Source organism: Brachionichthys hirsutus, chromosome 2 (assembly GCF_040956055.1).
Source record: "Brachionichthys hirsutus isolate HB-005 chromosome 2, CSIRO-AGI_Bhir_v1, whole genome shotgun sequence".
Classification (NCBI taxonomy): domain Eukaryota; kingdom Metazoa; phylum Chordata; class Actinopteri; order Lophiiformes; family Brachionichthyidae; genus Brachionichthys; species Brachionichthys hirsutus.
In genome coordinates, this window is record NC_090898.1 from 13,986,057 (window position 1) to 14,009,564 (window position 23,508).

The 23,508-nt window shown below is 42.3% G+C and overlaps 1 protein-coding gene across 1 annotated transcript; it reads right to left on the reverse strand.

Annotated features, from left to right (window-relative positions):
- Positions 1-4,222: 4,222 nt before the first annotated feature.
- Positions 4,223-22,064, reverse strand: LOC137904326 (chemokine-like protein TAFA-1). The gene is made up of 4 exons (XM_068748494.1): positions 21,923-22,064; positions 5,490-5,630; positions 4,394-4,518; positions 4,223-4,255 (listed from the first exon to the last, which is right to left on the reverse strand). Exons 1-4 carry the CDS (start codon positions 22,062-22,064, stop codon positions 4,223-4,225), a joined length of 441 nt encoding a protein of 146 aa, XP_068604595.1.
- Positions 22,065-23,508: the final 1,444 nt, after the last annotated feature.

The window sequence follows — 23,508 nt, forward strand, 5'->3', positions numbered from 1 at the left end:
GAAAATTGCCCATGTTTATGCTTTTTCTTTTGGTGCAAGTATCACAAAGAAGCAGAGCGCTTTGTCTCGCTCTCTTCATGGATGTATAAAAGCTGCAGGTTTGTGTGTCAGTTGGATGCACACACCTCATTCACGCTAACTGGAGTTACCAGTTCATCTGTGTTGCACGATGTCGGTGGGAGGAAGGCAGGAATCCAAACGTCCGTACCCAAGGCGGAGCTTTATATCTGCCCTACGATTCGGATCCTCTCTAAATTTTATGTGTTTTTTTCAATCAAGCAGGACCACAAATCTGACTTACATGGTAGAGATGGGAATTTAAGACATTGAAACATCAACTTTACTTCCGTTGCACTTTTTTCAATCGAGCAACTTCAGTTAGGTTGAACCTGTTAACTCTCTAGTTTAGGATTTCTTTATACATTGCAAGGCTTTTATCAATCACGCTTTAAACTATGTGTCAGATTGCCATGAAACGGGGTGAACGAGTTAACAAGGTCTCAAAGGATCAACCCATGAAAGTTTCTTTTATTGTCTGAAAAGCCCGAGGGCAGCCATTTAGCTCAAAGGAATACAAACAGATTTAGATGAAGGTTTTTATCAAAGATAGGCGATGTGGATCGGAACAGGGGAATTACATTTTTGGACAAATTCGCCCGTCGGTCGGGTAAAGGCTGGCTCTAGTGAAACAGCTGTTTCACACTAAAAGTCATGGATTCAAGTCCTGGGTGTGTGCTTTCATGTTGGATTAAATCTAAACGCAGCCGTTGCATATAAATAGGAATGTAACTCGGGGGGGGGTTATGGTTTTCTCCAAACACGGTCTCCAAACGCTCTTGTTAACATAGAGATCCATTCATTCGCAACCAGTCTAGTTGACGTTATTTTATTCATTAGAAAAACACATTTGATTCGGGCTCAGGATTTGTCAGATGAGAATTCCACCTTGTGAGTCAAACAAACCAGTAATAATAATAATCCCAGCCTGGAGGCTCTCCCATATCATGAGTCCCTTCATCTGATCTGTTAGGCCTGTATACCTGAAGCGACTGTGTTCTACATGCGCTATCGTTCACAATAGCTTGACAAATCAAGCTCATTTTTAATTCACGGCTGCCTTTCTCACACAGAGATGAATCCTCTCCCCATGTGTAAGGAGAAAAACAAGCCTCCGCTTATTCCTCTCCCATCCCCGGAAATGATTTTGCCTATACCTGGATCATTTGGAATTTCAGCGAAGGTTTCAATTTCACATTTTTCTTGGGCATTTGGGTGATGCTGTCACCGTTAGCATCGCGGCGTTGCTTAAACTCACCCTTTTCCGGAACATATGGCTGAGAGACACTTGTCACGTTCGTTTCCAGACAACGACGTCACGCTCACGGCAGGCCGCAACCTATTTAAATCACAGCACCTGGTAAATTAACATTTTGTTTGAGCATGATTCAATTAGGATGGAATTTCCAATCCCTCTGATTTAATTACTTTCCCGCATTTGTCAGCATGAATATCTGCAGAAATGAGTGTACAAAAACACAGAATATGCCTCAGCGCTGGCCTGACGTAATTCGATATAAACCCGTGCTGTTGTCGTTGTAAGTCTGCCTGTGTTTGCTTTGTGCGATCAAGTTGTTATTCCTTTGTGGGGACAGGTCTGGCGACATGAAAGTCCTGGTGTTCCCTGCATGAATCATTTAGAAGCCTGAGGAGGAGGGGGGAAAAGGAGAACGAGGCACCTGATGTCAACTTTAATTAGAATCGAGTTTAGTCCGCTTTACCTTGACTGTGAAATCCCAGAATCCTGCAGGGCTATATCGGAGACAGTTCTCGGTTACAGGATGTGATTAGACTGCATATATTTATTTTTTTACGGTTGTTCAGTGCCACATAAAATAACTACAAATACGAGTAAATAACTTTTATATTGTTAAATGCTCTGTGCATATTGTGTACATGTACATGGCTAGCAAGTACTTGCATTGAAATCCAAGGGAAATCAAAGGTGAAAAAAAAAGGCATCTAGTGATGATTTCCTGGCACGGACAATTATCAATGTGTGCGGATTCCGTCTTGATCGGAGTTATTTTACACTTAACACCACATCATCATATCCTGTTGCCTTGAGTTGCGGCGTGATATTCGTGGAAACAGAGCAGCCTTTTTCCAAGTACTGAGAAGACCATGACTAGATTGAGCGTTTTGAAAGTGTGTGTGTGTGTTGTTGTGTGAATGCGTGTCTTATAAAGAACAAACCCATGGGAGTCTCAATTCCCAGGACGTCCCCGGTGCATCACAAAAAGAAGTCAGGGCGCATCATTCTCATCACTCGTGTCTTATTTCTCACAGTTCTGCAGCTTGATGTGAGATATCAGAGCCTAGAGAGCTGCTCAAAAGACTGACTGACAAAGGGAGGCTGCTTGCCGCCATATCGCACATATTATGCCCATTTAGCAATCCCATGTTGAACAAAAATGTCTTGAAATCGCAATAGCCCGAAGCAAATAAGCCGAGCATTTCCATGTATTCATACAGCTGCTCACGGACGTCACCGCGCTGCCTCGACAAAAGGTGCAATTGTAGTACAATGGATGATGGACACTCGGATGGAGTTTGGCATCTGTGTTTATGCAGCATGATGCACAGCGCAGATGGATCCAAAAGAGAGGATGTGCAAGGGCAGAAGCGCAGCAGGGAAATACGGAATACATGCCAGATGTCGATTAATTCACTATTGATCGCTAATACTCACCTGGATTTACTGTTGAATGTCTCTCTCATTACTAAACATGGTTGTCTGTCCTCATTAAATTTGATTAGATCAAATTCACTCCCTGCATGTTAATGGCTGTTGCTGTTGCGACAAACGGCAAGTAACAACTGAGGCCGACTTTCTTAGCATGTGTTTCACTGATGATCCAGTTTAGCCATACTTCATACCTCCTTTTGAGGTTTTAGTAGCCACATTTTTGATTCTACATATCCTTATTTCACTCTTTAATTCGGTTAAAAGCAGGAGTGTTCCATATGTAAACTTCTGTGGAGAGTAAATAGCCCATTATTTAACAAATGTTTTTAGCTGTAGAGCTGCTAGCTGGCAGATTGTGTTGCCTCTGGAACGAGAAACACGTCCTCAAACCTAGCCGCTAGCAAAGATGCACTCAGAACAGCTACAGCAACAATGGCTTTAATGAAATATCAGCACATATCAATAGATGGCTTCAGAAAAAAACAATTTCATTTTTTGAATGATTTGACACTAATAAGGCATTTCAAGTATCGATAACAACCTACTCGTTACATTTTTGGTGGATCAATCCATTTCGGGTTAGCTGACATGTCACCAAGTTGGACTGGCAACGCCATTTAAGAGGTTTATTGAACACACATGAGTACCATACACACAAATGGTCAAATGTACAGCATCGAGACACGCAAAGTTTTGTTTTACTTCCCTCACAGTGTGTCTGTTTCATCCTAAAACGTCGCACCCTTGAACTTTGGCTGTGTTGTGGGTACAAAGAGGGAAGAGCAAGACAGCGTTCAGGGACTTCATCACGAAAAATACAGCTCATGTACACAAGAGAGGACAAACAATTTATGTACAGTATTTTCTTCTTACAATGTTTGAAAAAGAAAAAAACCTGAGGGCTGGCAACTACTGGACGTACTCCATGTCATGTGACATAATCCTCCCCTGCTTTGTGCTCCATAGTGAACATCTGTCTGACTGATGTCTGAGTCGGGGTGTCAGACGCGCTCCAGATATTAATCCAAATACACTTTCACATTCCTCCCCAAAGTTATATAAAAAAAATAATGATGAAAATATATTCATTATAAGGTTATGATGGAGTTCCCCCGCAGGCAGCTCGGAGCGTCAGTGTATGCTCAGTAGCCTTGAGACGGATGTGCTTTGTATTCTACATCTTTTTACACTTTAATCTGAGAAGTGTCCACATTTCTTAAAGCGACAATCGGTTCGTTGTCTTTGTGATAATTGGTCCTGTGACGGCGCTGAAATGAGAAGGAGACACATTCCGAATGGTGTGAATACAGCAAAAATATAGATGCCCCCCCCCCAACCTTTTTTTTTAAAGGCTTTTCCATTAAATCAGCCAAGACAAATGAATTAGCATACTGTATCCTGACATAAATGAGAGAGGCTGACCTGCAGATTAACCTGTGCACCGGAGGCGGTTCCTTGGTTCCTTACTGCAGAATGTTAATATGTTGATGTTGTGTATGGCTGAGTGTTCTGGTGGGAAAAAGAAGGAGGAAAGGGATGTAAAATTCAATCCCAGTAGCTGTTCCGTTTAATGCCACAACCGGTATTCCAGCGCTGCGGATTTCTCTCCCACTCTTTATTTCCCGTGGTCAAGAGAGGTTATCTTACCCTTGTGGTTTTGATCTTGTTGCCGGCGTAGCACATCCAGCCTGAGTTGTCAGGGAGCGTCTTGCATTCTTCCCCCTCCAGGCAAGGCTCCATCTCACACCACCACTTCCCAATTACTATGGATGCTGCAGGCAATGAAGACAAGAATGCAAAATCAGAGAACACAGTTCGTAGATTGATGGCCATTAGGCTGGAGTGTTGAATCCCAAATATCAAATGTCAAAAAGTAGCGTGAGTAATTTCACTGCGTGTGTCCTGTGTATACGCATTAGAGGACACTTGGAATACCGGTGCTTATCACAATTTGGTTTCTTTGTAAGATGCCGATGTAGATGAATGCAGAGGGCGGGATCGAGCCTTTTCATTGAGTGAGCGGATCGTTGGGTTTGACTGCGTCTCAACTTTAATGCAAGCCACATTTCTGATGTCAAAAAAGAAAATTGCCTTAAATACAGGGTAAGTAGACATAAATGGTTTGCAATGCGTGACAGAGGAAAAGGATCTGTCAGAGCTGACACTGAGAGACCTCCGTTTGCCTAGTCCGCCGCGAGATTGAAGTAATATTTGCAAAAGGGCTTAAGATAAAAGCTTCAGGTGAGAGATTTTGTGTTTTAGTGGCATCAGAGCGGAGCACATAATCCCTTTCTTTCAGTGTTGAACCTGCGTAGCAGATGCATGTCAAAGCATGTGTAAAAAAAAAGAAAACATGAAATATCTAATCAAAAATTCTTCTCCTTTATGTTAGCTCGGTCTCTCCTGAGGTTGCGCGGCATTCATCGGTCGTGTACGGCTGACCCTGAACGCACCTTCTACTCTCCGTCTAAAAGAGAATATGAATGTGACATTATCCCAGGCAATGTTAATCTTATCTGGGCCACGGAATTTCACGGGTGACTGAGACTTTTACTTAAGCAAATCGCTGAATCTTTTCAAAACATAGCAATTTTGTCAGGCTTTTTTTTTTCCTATTTCTTTTTTAGATGTCGAGATGAATTTAATATAGAAACGATTAATTTCTCTGCAATGCAAGCACATCCACGTACGCCATTGAGACATCATTGCAGTACCTGCTCTTTTTTTTTATTCCTATACTCACCGTCGACGCATGAAGGTCTGTTTCTGGTGGTTCCGGCCACTTTCCCTGGCAGACAGGAACACTTGACTGTCTGCGACCTCTCCTCAATGCGATTCTTATTACAGCATCTGTGAGCAGCAATTACTTCACATGTGCCGCCCTCTGATAAGGAAGACAAAGAAGGAGAGAGAATCAGACAACAAACAACATTAAGCCAGCGCCTCGGGGGGCGCTCAAACCGAGCCGCATTTTCCTTTCTGAGGAATTTATGGCTAAACACAGACGGACATCAGTATCGGAAACAAAGTCTCGTCTGTGTTTTATGTTATGAATCGTTTTTACACAACATAATGTTGATTAAAACATCAGAAATAGTCCTAAAATCATTGATGTTTTTACCATTAATATTGGAGTCAAGCATACCAGATGCGCTCTTGCTGCTCACCTCAGTTATATTTCACTCAAATTAAATTTCTTTATGGAAACTTGACTGATCACTGATTTCTGATGCTTTATAAACCAAACAATTAATTGGTTGATTGGTCACTTTGTTTCTTGGAATAAAATAACTGGAAAACATAACCCATTTGTTGTAAGCAAGAATAATTGTGCGTTATATGCTATGAATGAGCAAGGCCCCTGCAGCATGTTGAAATGTAAAATGCCGATGAAGAGTCGTGTGAGATTGGGCGAACAAAAAAAGACGCGTAATCGCCGTCTGGGAGGCCTGCTATAGGGTGAGCATGAATACCAACACTGGCTGCACCATGCAATTATCACCAAATGACTGACTGCGCCCTGAAGGATGAGCGGACGGGACAGAGTCCACTGAAACCACGGCCGCCGGTCTCTCTGGCTGCGATCAGACGCCTTACATATGCCGGTTGTGCAGCAAAGAACCATCTGACAATTACACCCATCAGCGTGACACGAGATCAGGGAGGTTGTAGAGAGAGAGAGAGGAGAGCGAGGGAGAGAGACAGAGGAGGAGAGAGAGAGTTTGTGGTACATTGCCAGAAGAGTGATTTGTAATGTATGACAATGAGCTGCAGGTTTGTGGAACGTGTTGAGACTGGATTTGCATATTTTGCTTCAAGACGTTTGAATATTTTAGCTTGTGAAGCTGACATTTGACTCGATACTTGGAACATGAAAGTTGGCAAAGGCTCATTTTTGTGATGATATATATACAGATACAGGACCTGAAAGATGTGATCTCTCTTTTGACTGATTCTTAATAGCGTATCTTTATTTTATTTAGATCTGCAGCTTATAAATTGGTTGAATAAAAAAGCTAATTGAAGACAGTGGTAGATAGAAAGACATTAAGTGTGGTTGGTATGATAAATATTGAAATACAATACTATTGCAAAACTATAAATATGTGTTTATTTGAAATACTGCATATGGAGTATTGTTTTAATTCAGATACTGATAAACATGAGAACAATCTGCTAATGTGATTAACTCAATTACATCTTTAATCAATTGACACCACTACCGTAAAAAAAGTATTTAATGATTAAATGTAAATATACTGGTTATAAACTTACAAAGGGAACTTTTTAATGTATTTTATCTTCAGAAAAATATTCCAACATAAAACCACATTCTGAGGTGACTCGCCAGGGGTGAAGCGAACGTGATCGCTCTTCTTACTACCGGTATTAGTAAACTGATCACTATTTATAAATGATTTACAATTAGCAGAGATGCTAATTAGCATGCATTATTTACTATTTATTTAATTCTTATTTAGATTTCTGGTTTCATCCAACCAGCAGCCCATAACTCAAGGACATTCAGATTACTGTTACACATGACACTAAACTGACTTTGATTATTGTTGCAGAATAATTGGCAATCAGTTGATGAACTAGAAAAGCACTCAGAGAGCCCAGACCTCCGCCAAGCAGCTCATTCCCCTCATAATTGAATTTACACTGTCCACATGGTCTGATCTGGATCATCAGCAAAATGTTCTAAATTGTTCTTGGTGTCTTTAGACACCAACCATGAAAAGTAAGTGAATCGGAGTTGATTTTTTTAATACATAAATGGAGTTTTCAATGTTAAAATATATCTATTTTTTTAGTGGACTCATTCTGGATCAGATCCAGAAGACATGATAGTTCATATTGGAACCCCTTTATGACTGTGATTTTTGGTGAGTGAATATTCATTTTTGGAAAAAGCCTCCATTATAAGTAAATGGGAAAATCCAGCTTTTTTTTGTATCCAGACGGGTATCTGGATCTAAGTTAGACCAAGATCCGTCTTCACATACACTGTTGAAACTCTAAGCTGCTTGGCGGAGGTAACAAACCATTACATTAGTGAATCTGTTGAAAACAGATGCATTTTTTTGGTGTCTATTTAGCCAGTCGATTTTTAAATATCTAATATTTGGTTACAAGATTGGACAGGTTGTTGCTGCATTGAGTAAAATATTTGGTCAGTCCACAATTTCAAATGAGACAAGCAAAGTCGTAAAGTCAATTCAATTTAAAAAAAAAAAAGATGGCGAGCAAAGGAGGGAGGGAGAGAGAGATGGAGAAATGGGAGTTCAATTTTGGAAATAATTGAGCCATCATACGAGCTCCTGTGGGGATTAACCAAAGCTCCCTCACTTGACCCACTGAATAGAGGTAGATCAGTTGCCTCGGCTCGCTCTCCATTCTCTTCATTTCCATCACAATAAAAGCTCCTCATCTTATTTTATGCGCATAAATCCTCAAGAGAAGTCAGGATAAGATTGCGATTTGATTGCGTCTGTGCGGCGCCTAATTGTAAATCTTCCCGTGCTGCAGTTAAACGATGAGTATTAATTAAACAGATCCAATGTCAAGTTGGCGATCGCCTAAGTGAGTTTTAGGAAACGGAATTCGCAGCTAATTGGGAAGCCATCGCCGTTTCTTGAGGTTGTCATGACTCCTGGCTCTGTATTCCAGAGAACATCAACAGCCTTTGGATTAACTGAATAATATCCTGATCCTGTGGCTGGTCTGCAAAAGAGCGCTGCCTGCTGTCTGATGTCTGATGCACTCAACAAAAGGGCATGTCGCCCTAATCGCGATGTACCAGTGGAAGCAGTGGGGCATCATTTGAAAACAACAGCCCACAGGGGTTTGCTCTTCTTAATGCTTCTCCTTAATTGCATAAGACAGCCCCAGATTTCCTCTTTGATCTATTAAAAACGCACTACTCAACAGAATTAACTTGCATTACTCGTTCCTGGCAAAAAAAAAAAAGAGAATGGGGATATTCTATATTTGGAATTCATCACCTCAGAAGAATACATTAAAATCAAATAAAAATGCAAATAAGTGTGAGTATTTCCAACTGGCAGGTGTACCGACTGCCTTTCAACAAAAGCTATAGCCAACGCCGCCGAGCGCTCTTCAAGCTCACCCATGGCTTCGTTCTGCGAGTACAACACGCTGCATGCTCAGAGAGCTCGTCTTTGCATCATGAATATTTCAGAGGGAGATGGAAAATAACATGGCTGAAGAAGAATGCTCCCGTCAGGTGGAGGCTGGAGCCACGCAAGGGTATAATTGTTTTTTTGTATTTTCATTTTCTTCCGTTATCTGTAACTAAAGAACAAAGTCAGTGTACCGATTGACAAACTTCAGTGTGCGATTGTGAGTGTGTGTGTGTGTGTTTGCTTGTGTCGCCTCTCCGGCAGCAGATTGATTGACAGGGAACAAGGGCCACGCTGAGATTGCCATTTGTCGGGTCAGAGGTCACACAGCAGCAGAGGGAACTGCCCCGTTTCCACCGCCATGCTCCGCGCTCCTGACCCTTCATTACAGACGCTGTGGGGAGGCGAGGGGACTGCCAGGCGTCCAGCCGGCGCCCAGTCGGCCCCAGATATTATTTTCAGGTTTAAATAAGCTTAAAAAGTCATAACGTGCTCTAGAAGAGGAGGTGGTTGTGTTGAGCTTTCTTTGGGAGGATTTCTTTCTCTGGATTTGTTTCTTGTTCTGTTTCTGTTGATCTCCCCTGGCTGCTTCCTGAGAACCAGCTACACTTGAAGTGCAGCATTCAGCGCTTTCAACCGGGTTTGTTGATTTGTGCTCACAAGGATTGGTTCCAAAGTGCTGTCATAGGAACACAAATCTTTTCTTCAAAGTAAAGTAGCTTTTTCTCTTCTACCAACACTGTTTTGATGTAAACAAGGCCTTTGTGTTACCAGTTTTCTGGCTTTTTTAACTAATTTTCTTTATTGCCTGCCCTTGTCCATACCCTTTAAAGTGACTTCTTCTTGTAACAGCTGGATTCTACAGGTCCAGGCAGGAGAGTACTGTAATCTGGTCGCCGGTTATATCAGTCAGATGTGATTGATCTCATATACAGTATATATTCTTTGGCCAATGACTATCTTCTATACGGTAGTATAGAATCTATACTGACGCCAGTCTGGGTCAATTGCAGTTCTGACTCTGCCCCTCCCACTCATGTCAAATATCACAACAAGAGGTTTGGTAAATGCTAACGGGTGAAAACCAGAACGTTTTTAGTACAGGAGAAGATGTGTCAGGAAGGAAGCTGAAGAGGAACAGAGTGACCCAGACAGGGCTGAGAGAAAGAGTGAGGAAGAGGAAGAGTGGATTTGAAGTGTTAAAAAGTGACTCACCTGCAGGTAGTGTGTGTGTGTGTGTGTGTTGTGTGCCATGACAATGATGATTATTAATGCAATGTGCGATATCTGCCACTGTTTCTGTAACTTGTGAAGTCACAGTGTCCCTTGACTACAGAATCAAGAACTTGCTAGCATTATTTCCTTAGCATTGCATTGCTAAGCCAATGACGACGATGATGCTGTGAGTCCGGTCCATATTGTATCATCATATTAAGCAAAAGCTGCCTTAGATGCATGAAATGCCATAAAACAGAATCCAGAGCTAATGTACAAAAAACGCACACACACACACACATTGGGTATGTATGTGTGTAATAAAAGATTACATTAATTATAATGAATTCAACATAAGTGCCATCCAATAAAGTATTTAATTGGATAACACTTCACTGAAATGGTATGGTCATTCACTAAATTCAGAGCTACTTAAGTATGCGTAAAATGATATAATTACTACTTTTTTAGGTATAATATTCACATTTAAATTTTGCAAGATGTTGTCTCTGCACATGTGCTGTACTTAAATGAGCACTCAACTATTTTGACCTTCCTATTATTTGGAGGACTTTTCTTGCAGCAGATGACAAGATATTGCCATTTCTGTTCCCCCCAATATGATCCCAAAACGCAGAGTGACATCATCGGGATGACTGGGACATTTGAGTGTTTGCATGTTGCCATGCAATTTCTGTAGCAACTGTTGTCCACTAATTTTATTTGTCGTCTATAGGTAATAATTATAGACTTTTTATTTTTTTTATTTTGCATAACAGCAGCAACAATCCGAATATGATCGTAACACCACAAAACTGTTCATTCCATGATGCAGCTGAAGATTAAAACACTTCTCATGCATGTCGGATTTAAATGTAATGTTCTTTTCATTTTATTAGTATGTATATATACATATATTTTTTTTTTTACATCTACAAGTCGACAACAAACCTCCATCTGATGATGAGGATAATGTGTTATGATGGAAACTTTGAGACCTGAAGCTATGGAAAGGACCCAGCGGTGACATTGATTTAATAACAACATCACTGCTGTATATATTTTACTCGTAAAAACCACAATAATATGAATTTTAAATGCGGAGTTGGAGGACGTGCCGGGCCTTAAGGAGAAGTAGAACCCGCACAAATAAAGCTTGTTTTTCTCAGCGGCTGTTCTCAAGTCCGACAAAGAGGAACGCACAGACTTTGATGATGGTCATTATAGACTGTACAGATCTGTCTCGCAGTTTTCTTTTCATCTGAAGCTACACAAACTGTCACATCCTCGTACTGTGTTGGTTCTCCACGGTAAGAAAAACATTTTGGACTAACTTTGCTCTGTTTTATAGAATCACGGCTTGTTGTTTTTTTTTTTTTCCATTTGTATTTTTATTTTGTCTCTTTATTCATAAGATGAAGATAAATATTTGATATTTCAGCCAAAGAAAGATGGGGAAAAAAGCTGACTATTAATTCTGGACAGTATTTGTTGGCTAGTTCCATCCATCCATCCATTTTCTTCCACGGGTCATGCTGGAGCCAATCCCAGCTTGCTATGGGCGACAGGCGGGGTACACCCCGAATGCGTCGCCATTGCTTGGCTTTTGGACTCATCTCATTTAATGCCGTCAGGCCCGAATCTTCCACAAACACAACTTTATGGCAAATGCATCTCAGACGTTCCCGACATGCTCCCACCCCGGGTCGTAAGACAACACCGATTTGTCACATGCTATCCGACATCACATATACCATCTATGAACGAGGCCTTTCTGCCAAAAAAAAAGCCGCTACATTGCTCGGTTAACATGAACTAGCACTCAAAGACAAATGATGCCTTTGCACAGGACATGAACTCCGGTCTACTGGGTGAGAACTGTGTGTTTGACCTTCAGCCCTCCAGGGACGAGAGAGAGGACGCTGAAGGGTACCGTCTGCATCTGGATGAATCCCCGAAGGACGTGTCGGAAAAACTGGGAGTGAGACTGACTTAGATGATTCCCATTTGATAAGTGTTGAGACAAGGCTAAAACAAATTGAGGTGTTCAGTCTGGACTTATTTTGACGACATTTTTCAGTCTGCCTAGGACTGGCTTCTATTTTATTACACTTAATTATTTGCCTGGGCTTTCTTTTTTCTGTTCATATCTGTATGTATCAGTGTATTAATAGTAAAAAATAATTTAACTGTGACTCAAAAAGGCTTTTAGGAAACACTCTGGCACTCTCCATAATTCCTCATAGAGGGGTCTTTGTTCCGCGTTCCATTCTGTCACATAGAAATTGTGCACTTAGCTGTAATGCTATTATCTACACAAATGATAACACCTGGGATGAGCGGCGCTTCGGCTCCTGGACGGAGGGCGAGTGCCGTCGAGTCCACACCGCGATGAGTCATGCTGGAAGCTCAAACGACACTGCATCAAAATCTGATGATTTAAGGACGGCGAGCCTGGATGAAGCGTCGCCAAACGGTGCGTAGCGGGAACACGTAGCGCCGATTCTGATTTTCCGTGGATCTCAGATTCCTAATGAATGTGAGCAGAGTTCATGTGGGAGCAGCAAACGGTTCTTCAAACATGATGAAACACCAATTGCGCAGAGGAAAATGGCCAGTCTGTCTCAATAGAAATGTCACAATATAATAAGCGTACAATGACTCGCCGTCTAATGTAATGAGGCCAGACTGTGAAGTTTTCTCTGGAGAGGCCGATGCCAGCTGAATGCCATCTGTTCTATCTCCTCGACACAGTGTGGACATGAAAAAATACTATGTGTGCAATTTATTGTGGGATCCTGAATCCTCCATTGTGCGGGTTAAACCAAATAGCAAGCTGGGATATGCTGCAGCAACTCCCGCTACCCCCCCCCCCCAAAGTGGAAAGAAGCAAATGAATGAGTGAATCTAAGCGTTGTTGCAGCAGAGAGAGGAGTCACTAATACATTCCATATGCAAACCAACTGGAGAGCCTGGGGGGGGCTCAATTTAACAGGTAACCTGTCGCTTTCCGGTGAGGGGGTAACACACACACACCTAAGTGACATGTGATGATGTATATTTCATAAATCTGTGAGGAATGAAAAACCGACTGCAAGCTCAGAGTTACAGCTTCATGGAAGTCCCTGCAAACTCACAAGGCCATATTTCCTGTGGTTAATTATTTTGCTGCTTAAAAGTCATTTATAAGAGACAGCAGGGCGCAATGTCCAAGCCACAGCGCCCCAAGCAGCATGCCTGTCACCTTTTAATGGAAAATGCATACAAGGTGACCCATAATAGGCGCCGCCTTCTCCGTGCAAGCTCTCCACAGATACCCAAGTCAGCGGGCTCCAGCCGTTCTGCCGCTGACAGGAAATTGGCTAAGAAAGTCAAATTAATGCAGATGGAAGTGAGAAAGAGGCACAAAATATCTGACTGCATGGTGTCAAATTGAACGACTATTTTGTTTCCCTGCGTTCTGTGAAAAACATCTGACGTCCCTGCAGTACGGTTGTTATTACGGAAAGAAATTCCGGGTTTGAAAGTGAGTGGCATATTGCTCGATAAACCACAAGACAAATTTGTTTTGAGGTTGAAGGAAATGCCGATGACTTGCAGGTTGGTGTAAAAACCGCTCAAGTGAAGTCAACAATTTAAAAATCCTTTGAGAATTAACAGTGCTCAGGAAGGATTAAAAAAAAAAAAAAGAAGATTTTTCTTTTAACAAGCCCATTTTCAATGCAGGGATGCGGGTCTATATCTTCAGTTGAATGCACATGCATACTAGGGAGGGAATCAAAACCATGTGAGGCAAAGAAAACTAGCAATCCCCCCACCCCACCCCACCCACACAAATAGGATTTTGTGACGTACGGCTGGAGGTTTTTGCTTTACCCTAATATTGATGCTGTGCAGATGTGCGATACTTTATGGAAATGCAGAACGCCGCACAGCGTGGAGCTAGCTTTGTTTTGAAGAGCCATGAAGACTGCATGGAACAGAGGAAGCAGCGAGTAATAGGGAGCGAGTTCTGCATTTGCATGTGAGCCTCAAAGCCCGTCGTCTCTGTTGTCACACACAACGCAAGCCCGGCACACTGCAAGACTGGTCCCGATGAAGGGCATTAAACGCTACAGACCCGCACGTGAAAGGTGCCTGTGGTTATTTGTTTTTTTATGACAGAGATGCAAGGCTTTTTGAGCATGACAGTGACTGTACAACAGCCATCGCACAGCTTTCATATCCATTAAACACACGCAAAAGGCACTCCAGCTTGGGTTTTTCTTTCCTCTTCCAGGGAAAGCTAACGTCTTTTTGAAGAATAGGCAAACAGAGAAAATGCAGTGCAAAAATACATCTCCCATCAGTGAGACCATTCATTTTTAAATGTCAGGTTCTATCTGTCCATCATTTTTGCTCCCCTTTTCCCAACTGGCAAATGTCCAGAACTGCTTTTTGATATATATATATATATATATTTATTTCTTTTTTTTACATCGCCTGCGTGATGAAAGAGTTCTATTCAGGGAGAAGAAAAGGGAACAGAGATAAAGTCAAGTCAGAGAGTCTTTAGATAACAGCAGCTTGCCTCTGATGTGACTGCTTGCCCCCTCGCTGCCAGCCTGATCATCTAAGCAGCCTGCCTGCAGTATGTAAACTGTGCAATAATGCATAATACAAAGGCAAAATGACCTTTCATGCTGTATGACATGCACTCTGAAGCTGCTCCACAGGGGTGCCGGTGTGATTATGCACCACCTGCCATCTGAAATTGGCAGAAGCGGGTCCCGTTCAGCAGATTGTGTTGCACGATGAAAATGTTCACGTCTTATTCCTATATCAGCCAAAGGTGCAGAACATCAGCATGTATAGTTAAGAAGACATTGTAGATATGCTTCCTTTTTACTAGCAGGGGAGAATAATAGGAGTGGCTTTTTATTCTTATGTTAAGTTGCACAGCGAGCATTAAATGGTCAGTGAATCCCTCCATCATGTTGTTCAGAGAGAAAATATTATTTTATTCAAAGCGTACAAATGCCAGACGTCTTGTAGCACAGCGAGGAAATATGAGCGCAGGAAAAAAGACATGTGCAATCGAGCCGTCTTTTAAGCCTGGTATTAATTACTTTGCTTATTTCTCCCCCCCCCCTGGAACCAATTAGCAAGTTGAGATGCTTCTTTTCAGTTTAATGAGGTCTAAGTAATGATAATGAATTTTATATTCCTGCCAAACACTTAAAATAGGCGACCGGAGCCACAAAGTCAACGCCATGTGAAATGATCTCTTAAGGATAATTCTCATTTATGTCAGTGATAAAAATCCAAAAATAAAGGAAACTGGGTCACATTTTTTACCACTAAAAATGCAGCCGGTGATTTAATAGAAGTAATCCCTCTTCACGCAGATGCCATTTGGGAATGGCAAGGTGTCGCATAAATCCATACAGACCCAGTTTTAACTAAATGAACAATGTGACACACAAGTGGGTCGCCCAATCTTCAAAACCACAATCTAAATTCCACCAAAAATGTCCGACGGCGAAGCGACAAATTCCAAGTTTGTTGTCTGAGAAGCACGGACGGCCTGAGGATTGCCCCACCCCAAGCGACCCAACGCCTACATGGTGGTTCAAAGGCAAAAATCTCAGTGGGGGGCTTATCAATCCTCAGAACAGAATACGACGGTAACTCTGAGTCCCCCACGGAGACAGCGGTGACGCAGAGCCATCATTAGTTTAACGTTGGTTTTTGCTTTATGGGGATAATATTGGAGTAAACGCTGCAGAAACACACACACACACACACGCACACACAAACCTACAGAGGCTTGTGTAACCTGGTCTCAGCAATTACTGTGGAGTGTGGTGGGATCCTGTCCATTGTGAGGGTTGGTTAGATTTCTTTTGGCACGGAAACAAAGGAAAGAAGGTGGGAATTTTTTCCATGGTCTTATTCAAGAGACATTTGAAGTGCCATCGCTGAGTCAGCGTTTGGAAGGAAATAACGATGCGCAGAGTCCGGTTAGCTTCATACCATTTTAGGGAATTTCCATACCAGATGGACTTCCACAACGTGATTACATGCCGACATAACACTAGGAAGACACAACATTAAATTTTTTATTTAACCCTTTAGCTGATATCACTTTTTGAAAAGGTTGTAACTTAAATATTGTTAGAGACAAAGCCATACTGTAAATGAGAAAAATCATAAGTATGAACCAAAGTTTGTGATGGGAATAAATTAACACATCTATTAATGTGGAAAAGTTCCATTCAAATGCAATCATCATGCAGGAACAAAGATAATCGATAACAAAAATCAAAGCAAAACCAAAAAACCACCACCTTGTCTTGTCATGGACATGAGCAAACCAAAAAAACCAACCGAAGTGGGCAAGATAAAGAACATTCCCAGAGTCAATGAAAACACGGGATCAGCACTGGACAGCTCCATATGTAGTCGGCTATATATGGAGCTGTCCAGGGCTGATCCTGAGCGCCATATGTCGCCGGGGTCAACATTTCAGCACATGCTGGAAAAAATTAAAAAGTTCAAATAACTTTAGTCACCGCTAGCAGATTATTCATTTCCTGACTGCAGCATGTTGCTATTATTATTGCCATGTTGCTGAATTTTTCCATTTGATCAGTTCACTACTTAAGTTACAAACATTGCATATTAAATTGTATAGTTGCAAAAATATATGGATAGATTATTGCTGTTATTATAACATAAATCATTTCAATTGATCAGTTTCAGCAAACCACACTACTCCATCGATCAATAATCAAACTTATTCAAGTAAATATTAAATAAATAAAAAAAAATAATAACAAAAATATCATCCAACACAAGTTATGGCATTAACTTTGTTCAAAACTCTTTTGTCACAGTTGAGAGGGGCAGAACTGCAGTACAACCAACAAATGTGGGCTGTTAAGAACATGTAACGGATGCAGCATTTTAAAAACAAATGTCTGCACACAGCTCTCGCGGGCCACAAAAAATGACTTGACGCGGCCACATTTGGCCACCGGGCCTTGAGTTTGACACATGTGCTGTAGGGTATCTATAGTCAAAAATGACAGCTCTTTATTGACATTAAAATATTCACAATGTATCGATTACGATGGATAAATATTCTGGCCGTTAACAACAATGAGCTTTTAAATGCTAAAAGCAGGGATTAAACATCTGTGACACTTTTAAACTCTGCCCCAGTCTGGCCCCTAAACCTGCATAATTAAAAGTAATTAAAGTTTAACACCGACTGCACCTAACACCGCCATTACACTTTCATTAATATGAAACATTAATGTGATTCATAAACTCTTTTAAGGAGCCTCTAATTCATTTTTCGCCCCTGCGTGCTGTTTGCGCCCGACAACGGTGTCTAATAGCTGAGCGTCGTTTGGACTATTTCTGGATTAAAGCGAACTGAACATTTTCATAAGGAGTTTCAGCGCTAACTATCCCTCAGCTACGCCGCCTGTCACCGCAAACAAATGTAGAAAACTGCTGCCAACTACAAAACAAAAGAACCAACCAACCATAAAAAGGAAAGAGAACAGGGATTTAATGTCTCAGTAATGACCCCAAGAGGATGTTCCACTTCTGGTGGTTTTAAACGATCAACAAATAATACCGATCCCAGGCAAAATGTATCCCACTGTTCAAAGCAGTTATTTCTGAGCTGCAATTCATGGTGCCAGTTCTGTCTTAGTTCACACCACACTCCCGGCGTCCTATCGCCGATTGTCTCTCCGTCTCGCAGGATTGATAACTAAACTTATCTATGTCACGGCGTGTGGTTTTTACAATCAGCATCAATGTGGCATCGCCACTCCTGCTGGCACTTTCTGTTGTTCACAGAGGGTAAGGGTGGCAATGGTGGCAGGAAGTGAAAGTCATGTGACTTCAGTGCTTCATAGTTACACTGATGATGCCCCCACACCACTCATGAGCTGGTGGTGTTGGGGCATTAGCGGCTTAGTGCTATTTGATCTGATCTAAACACTGATTAGGTTAAATCCTTAGTTGGAGTATTGAAGGTTACTTTTATATATCGCAAATTTATAAAATACTATGTGGTACTAAGTAGCAGTAGCCTGGGAAGGATTTTAAATTCACAGAGTTGCCAGGGGGGGGTCGAAATACACAGGTAAAAAAAAAATCATTTTCATTATTGTACCATAAGGCAAAACCCATGGCCTCATCACTGGGATGCATGTCGAGCCGTGAACTTTGTCTGCGCACCGCTTTTATTAATGCTTTGGGATTCTGGCGGAGACAAGAAGCAGCTGGTGCAAGTCTTGAGAGAGAAAGCGTGCTAATTAATTAAGCTGTGGGCCACAGAATTTCATTTTGCATATAAGCGTTGTGACCACAAACCATGGCCCCTGCACAGAATTGGCTGAAAGACTTCAATTAAACATGCTGTTTAAACAAATATCCACAAGCGAGAAGAGCTCTGGCTTGTGAATAATTCATAACCTGGAAGAGGAAATAAATGGGGAAATGTTGAGACGTGAACATCCTCTTTGTAGATATGAGTGTACAGTAAGAACTGGGAATATACTAATAAAAAATATAGTAATGATAATAATAAAAACAAAAAGAGGAAGAAACTGTAGAAGAAGAAGACAACCAAGGAAATAAAGCAAATTACATTTTTCTGTTAAAATACAATACAGCGCTGCCTCTCAGCGCTACAGGAGCAAATAAAGCGCAGCAAATCCACTTTGAAGGCGATTGAGGAAGTTTGTGCCGTTTTTACAGCGTGGTCAGAAGTTCTGCTAACACAACAGCTGCGTGTATCACAACGTCAGAACAAAGTGGGTTCGCTGCTCCCCGGATGGGGAGAGGCCTCGGGCCGAGGCTGCACACGCCACTTCCCATTGGCACTGCAGCGGAGCAGCGATGACACGCGTGAGAGCACGGTTGAGAGGAGGTCTGGAGGAGGGAAGGAGGAAGATGCACGTCAAAATAATGTGCCTCCAGGATGCATTATATAAGGCTATTAAATTGTCAGTGTCTAAAACAGCGCATCGAGGATGCAGCCTTTGTTTGTGACAGACTGAAATCCATTTTTCATGTTATGGTTTCATTGTGAGCTTTTGCTGGCCGAGTGCTTCCTTTTGTTGGAGTGCAGTAGAGAAAAAGTCCTGATCCTCCACTCCCCAATAAGATCACGGAAAGAAGACAAGAGGGACTTTAACGGTCTGTTCGCTCTGCAAAGAAATGAAACGCCGGCTGAGCTCTACATGTGAAGAAGAAAACCCGATATTAAAGTTATTTAGCATTAAAAGCACCTCCACGTGTGATCACTCTCATATCCTTTATTTATTCAGTTTTATTTGGTCTTTTTTTACTTTACTTTTGTGGGTCCTGTGAAAAGCAGATTGAGTAATGAAATCTGCAGCATTGTAAAAACAAAAAGGGGTTAAAATGGAAAAGGAAGAGATCCTGGGGGACCGACGGGGCTGAAACGTGGCGCTAACGATAGCATCCATAGAAGGATGTCACAGTCACGACGGAAGGGGGGTAACGGATATCATACAGAGAAAAATATTCATGACATACGTCTAAATAAATCATATACAGTAGAAACATGTAAGTCGCTTCGCCTCATGTCCTTCATCCTGCCGCTCCGCACGTCACGCGTGCTTCCTTTTTATTTTTCTAATGTTACTTTGCATCAACTGAGTAATTTAATATTGGTTTTATTTTTATTTGTATCGTGAAAATTGTATTGTTAAATGTCGATGATTTATGTACCAAGGACTTTCAACGGAAACAAGACCGCAAGGGCTTTTTTTGAAATGCTCCTTTTAGACAGGATGTTTGACTTTATTTGTACTGTAATACATGCTACTGTGTGACTGTACTTGTACTCTAACATTCTATCTAATAAATATATTCATCATCATCATCCTCTCGGCTATACGTCTTACAGCAACCGGAAGGCCAGTTTTTGTCCTCGCCGTGTGGAGAGCCTTATGGTCTTTCTGTTATGGCCAGATTTGACCCTGAACAGGAGACTGTTGGTGGGAGTGAGTTCACGAGGGAGCAAGGCCACCTCAGGCAGCCACGATCTATTCATTGTCGTCCTCTCGGCTAACACCTCCACATCATGCCCTGCATCATCAATGGCGCTCATTCTTCCACTGGAAATATACTGCGGCAGAATCTTTTGTTACACGCTGAGAGGCTGTTCCTGGAAAAAAATAAAAAATAATAATAATGTGGTACACCTGAAGAAGAATTCTCATGTTTATAGCAGCATTACTGCAATTTTTTAAAATCGATGCGAGGTTGCTGTCAAGTTAAAGGTTCGAGACGAGATTCATAAGGGTCAAGAAAGCACGACCCTTTCACCCCCCCCCCCCCCCCCCACACACACACACACACACACACATTACAGATTCACAACCAACACAATCTGCTCTGTATTTTACATACAGTTCACGCTCTTTGCACCACATAAATACGGCACCTTATGAATCATGCCGTACCGGGAACAGCCCCGAGCGCATCAGCGAGAGAGACAGAGTGGCGAGCAGCAATCCGTAAGTAGAGCCTGGAAAACAGGGCGCTTTGTCCGAATCACTGAGCACACACACACACACACACACACACACACACACACACAGCACCTACTCACGGGTCATCCTGCTAATGGACTTCTGTACAACGAGGCTGCCAATATCTTGTTGCATGAGTGGAAGAGTTGCTTCTCCGCCAAAAATAAATTATTAGTGAGAACACATTTCAGAGAGAGCGGCGATAAATCTGTAATCTTCACGTACTTGTACTTCTTTTCACGCCACAGGTGTTTTTACTCAGAGCCAATAAATTCATCGATTGCTTGTGTAGAAAAGCTATGGAGAACAGCTCGCAGTTTGGCGTTTCCACAAAGTCGCCACACGTGATTGACTTGGGTTTGCCCCAAACGGCGTCCTCCCATAAACACACATTTCCATCGGCGAGGACGCGAGTGACCTCCTGCCCTCTGTAATCTCGATTTCCTCCAGCAATGGCAGTCACCGTGAGCTCGTTGGCATTTTGCCGCCTTCAGTGATTGGCCCACTGGTCTGCAACCAACGGCCTTCCTGCCACCAATTCATGACCCGTCAACCCCAATCCTCCTGCCAATCCAACAGGCCCACGACACACAGCAGGGAACAAATGTCCCAGTGTCAGAATCAATACAGACAGGCCTTCCATCCTCTTCTCATAAAATGTATCCACAAGTGAGAGCTTAGCCATGCAGCGGTAAATGGAATGGCAGGGCATCACCAGAAGACTCAAATTGTTGGCTTTGAACTCTCTGAAAAAAGGTATCTGATCACATTCAAAACAGTAATTCCATTTCCCTTTTGTTGACCAGGACGCCCCCGCTGCGATTTCCCCTTTAAAGTTCTGAAAGTGTTCAACTTCCATGTCCTCTGTCGAGTCCTGACATCGTAATTATTCAGCGTAGCCACAGCTCGCGCCGGCCTCGCGGAAGCAAGAGGCCGAGCCTCGCTGTTCATCTCCTATTCAGTGCAATTTCACGGCAACCACAGCTACACAGATCAAATCAAGATGGAGCAGCGTAGCATGAATATCAGCTGTGATAGCTGGGAAAGGAAAGTGCAAAAAAAATAATAAAGGGCATTCATTTTTCATCTTTTGTTATTCTCAGTGCAGAAAGTTCTCTGGCTATCAGTGCTATAAGTCTCAATGGGAAAACAGCAATTGTGGAAAGCACTCGCTAAAATGCCCGTTTGCTATAGGCCAAGTGATTCACGCACGACAACGGCGAGACAAACCCTCCGAAAGGACTCACCGATCATGTGGACGGTGGTTCGCCCGGGCCTGGTCGCATGGCGCTGTGGGATGGTGTCGGAGAACGTGGCCTGACACAGCTGAATGGCGGTCACCCCGACCCAAAGGCACAGGCAGAACAGCCAGGACATGACAAGACACATCTAAGGACTGGCAGAGGTGGCGTCAGAAAAATACATCATGTTTGCGACCTATGACCTCATCCCATTGCTCCCCCCCCCCCCCCCCCACATAATCCCTGAGTCACAAAAATCATTAGCATGATTATATAAGTATGAGTTCTTCGCCGTTTCGGCTCCCTCGTTTGCCCCGTCTTGTACCCTGAGCCACGACGCCATCCCCGGGGAGTTTCTCCCATGCAGCAAGAGATTCCCCCTGACAGGCTGACTCCCCTTCAACTCCTGCATGAGCCGTTTCTTCTGCCTCCAAACCCAAATCAAACTTAAAGAAAGATGCGATTTTTTTAAAAGCAGCTGGCTGCCGAGGCTTTTCTCTATCTGTCAGAATAATGTGACAGGAATCAAACGCTTCGTAATGTTTCACCATCCTGTTTAGAGAAGAAGAAAAAACAACCCCCCCCAAAAAAAACAAAAAAGAGTGAGGACTACATTGAAGAAGGCTCCTGGTCAAACACGCTGGGTGGCAGTGAGGGCAATCGATGGGGAAATGAACAAATCTTTCGACCCTTTCACACACCTGTTTTATGCACAACAGCACCGCCAGGCATTTAAATGTTCATCTTTTAAAAAATAAATAACTCGTATGCCATTCAAAACATCAGGTTTAAATTCTTTACCATATGATTTTAACATGATGTTGAGTTTACAAGCGCCTGCAAACTTTTATCCAACCTTCAGAAGGAAACGTTGCATAAATGATCGCCATTAAGATTAAATGAGGCGCACACTCTTCAACAATACATTTCCATTCCTTCGACATGAACATTTTGCACCCAAAAGTAGCATCAACATAAATAAAGAATAAATAAAGAACTTGATAAACATGGACAAAACAATTTGCTTTCTTCAATAGGGAAAATGTCAAATCACAGCATGGAAACAGCATTTTCTCTCGACAATGAGACACAGAGTTCCGTTCTGCGTGCAGATTTCACGATTCTCATGTAAATTCAAACTGATTTCATTATTTCCCTTGGTAAATGCCAGTCCTATGCAAAAGGATAAACCTCCCTGACAGTGATGTGATTTTTTTTTTTTTTGCCTAAAGTAGAAAGAGGAAATCTTACCTAAGCAACCCCAAATAAAGAGTGTGTGAATATCTCAACAGAAAGACGTAAATCCATCCATAATGCTGCTCATGCTGCTGCGCATCCAATAAGTGTGACTTTAGCTCTGCGTCCCTTCCTCCACACTTTGATAGCAACAGTCCAGTGATTCACGGATGACCGTCAAGCCGGAATCAGGAAAAAAAAAAAAGATTTACAGCTCTCTCAATTCCACCTTTGAAATATCACTGCTTCCTCTTGAGGATCTGTTCCCACTGACACGCATCTATAGACACGCGCGGCGCGCTGCGCTCCTTAATGAACTGTCGTGGAATCTCTTCTTTCAGCGTCCGCATCCTTCC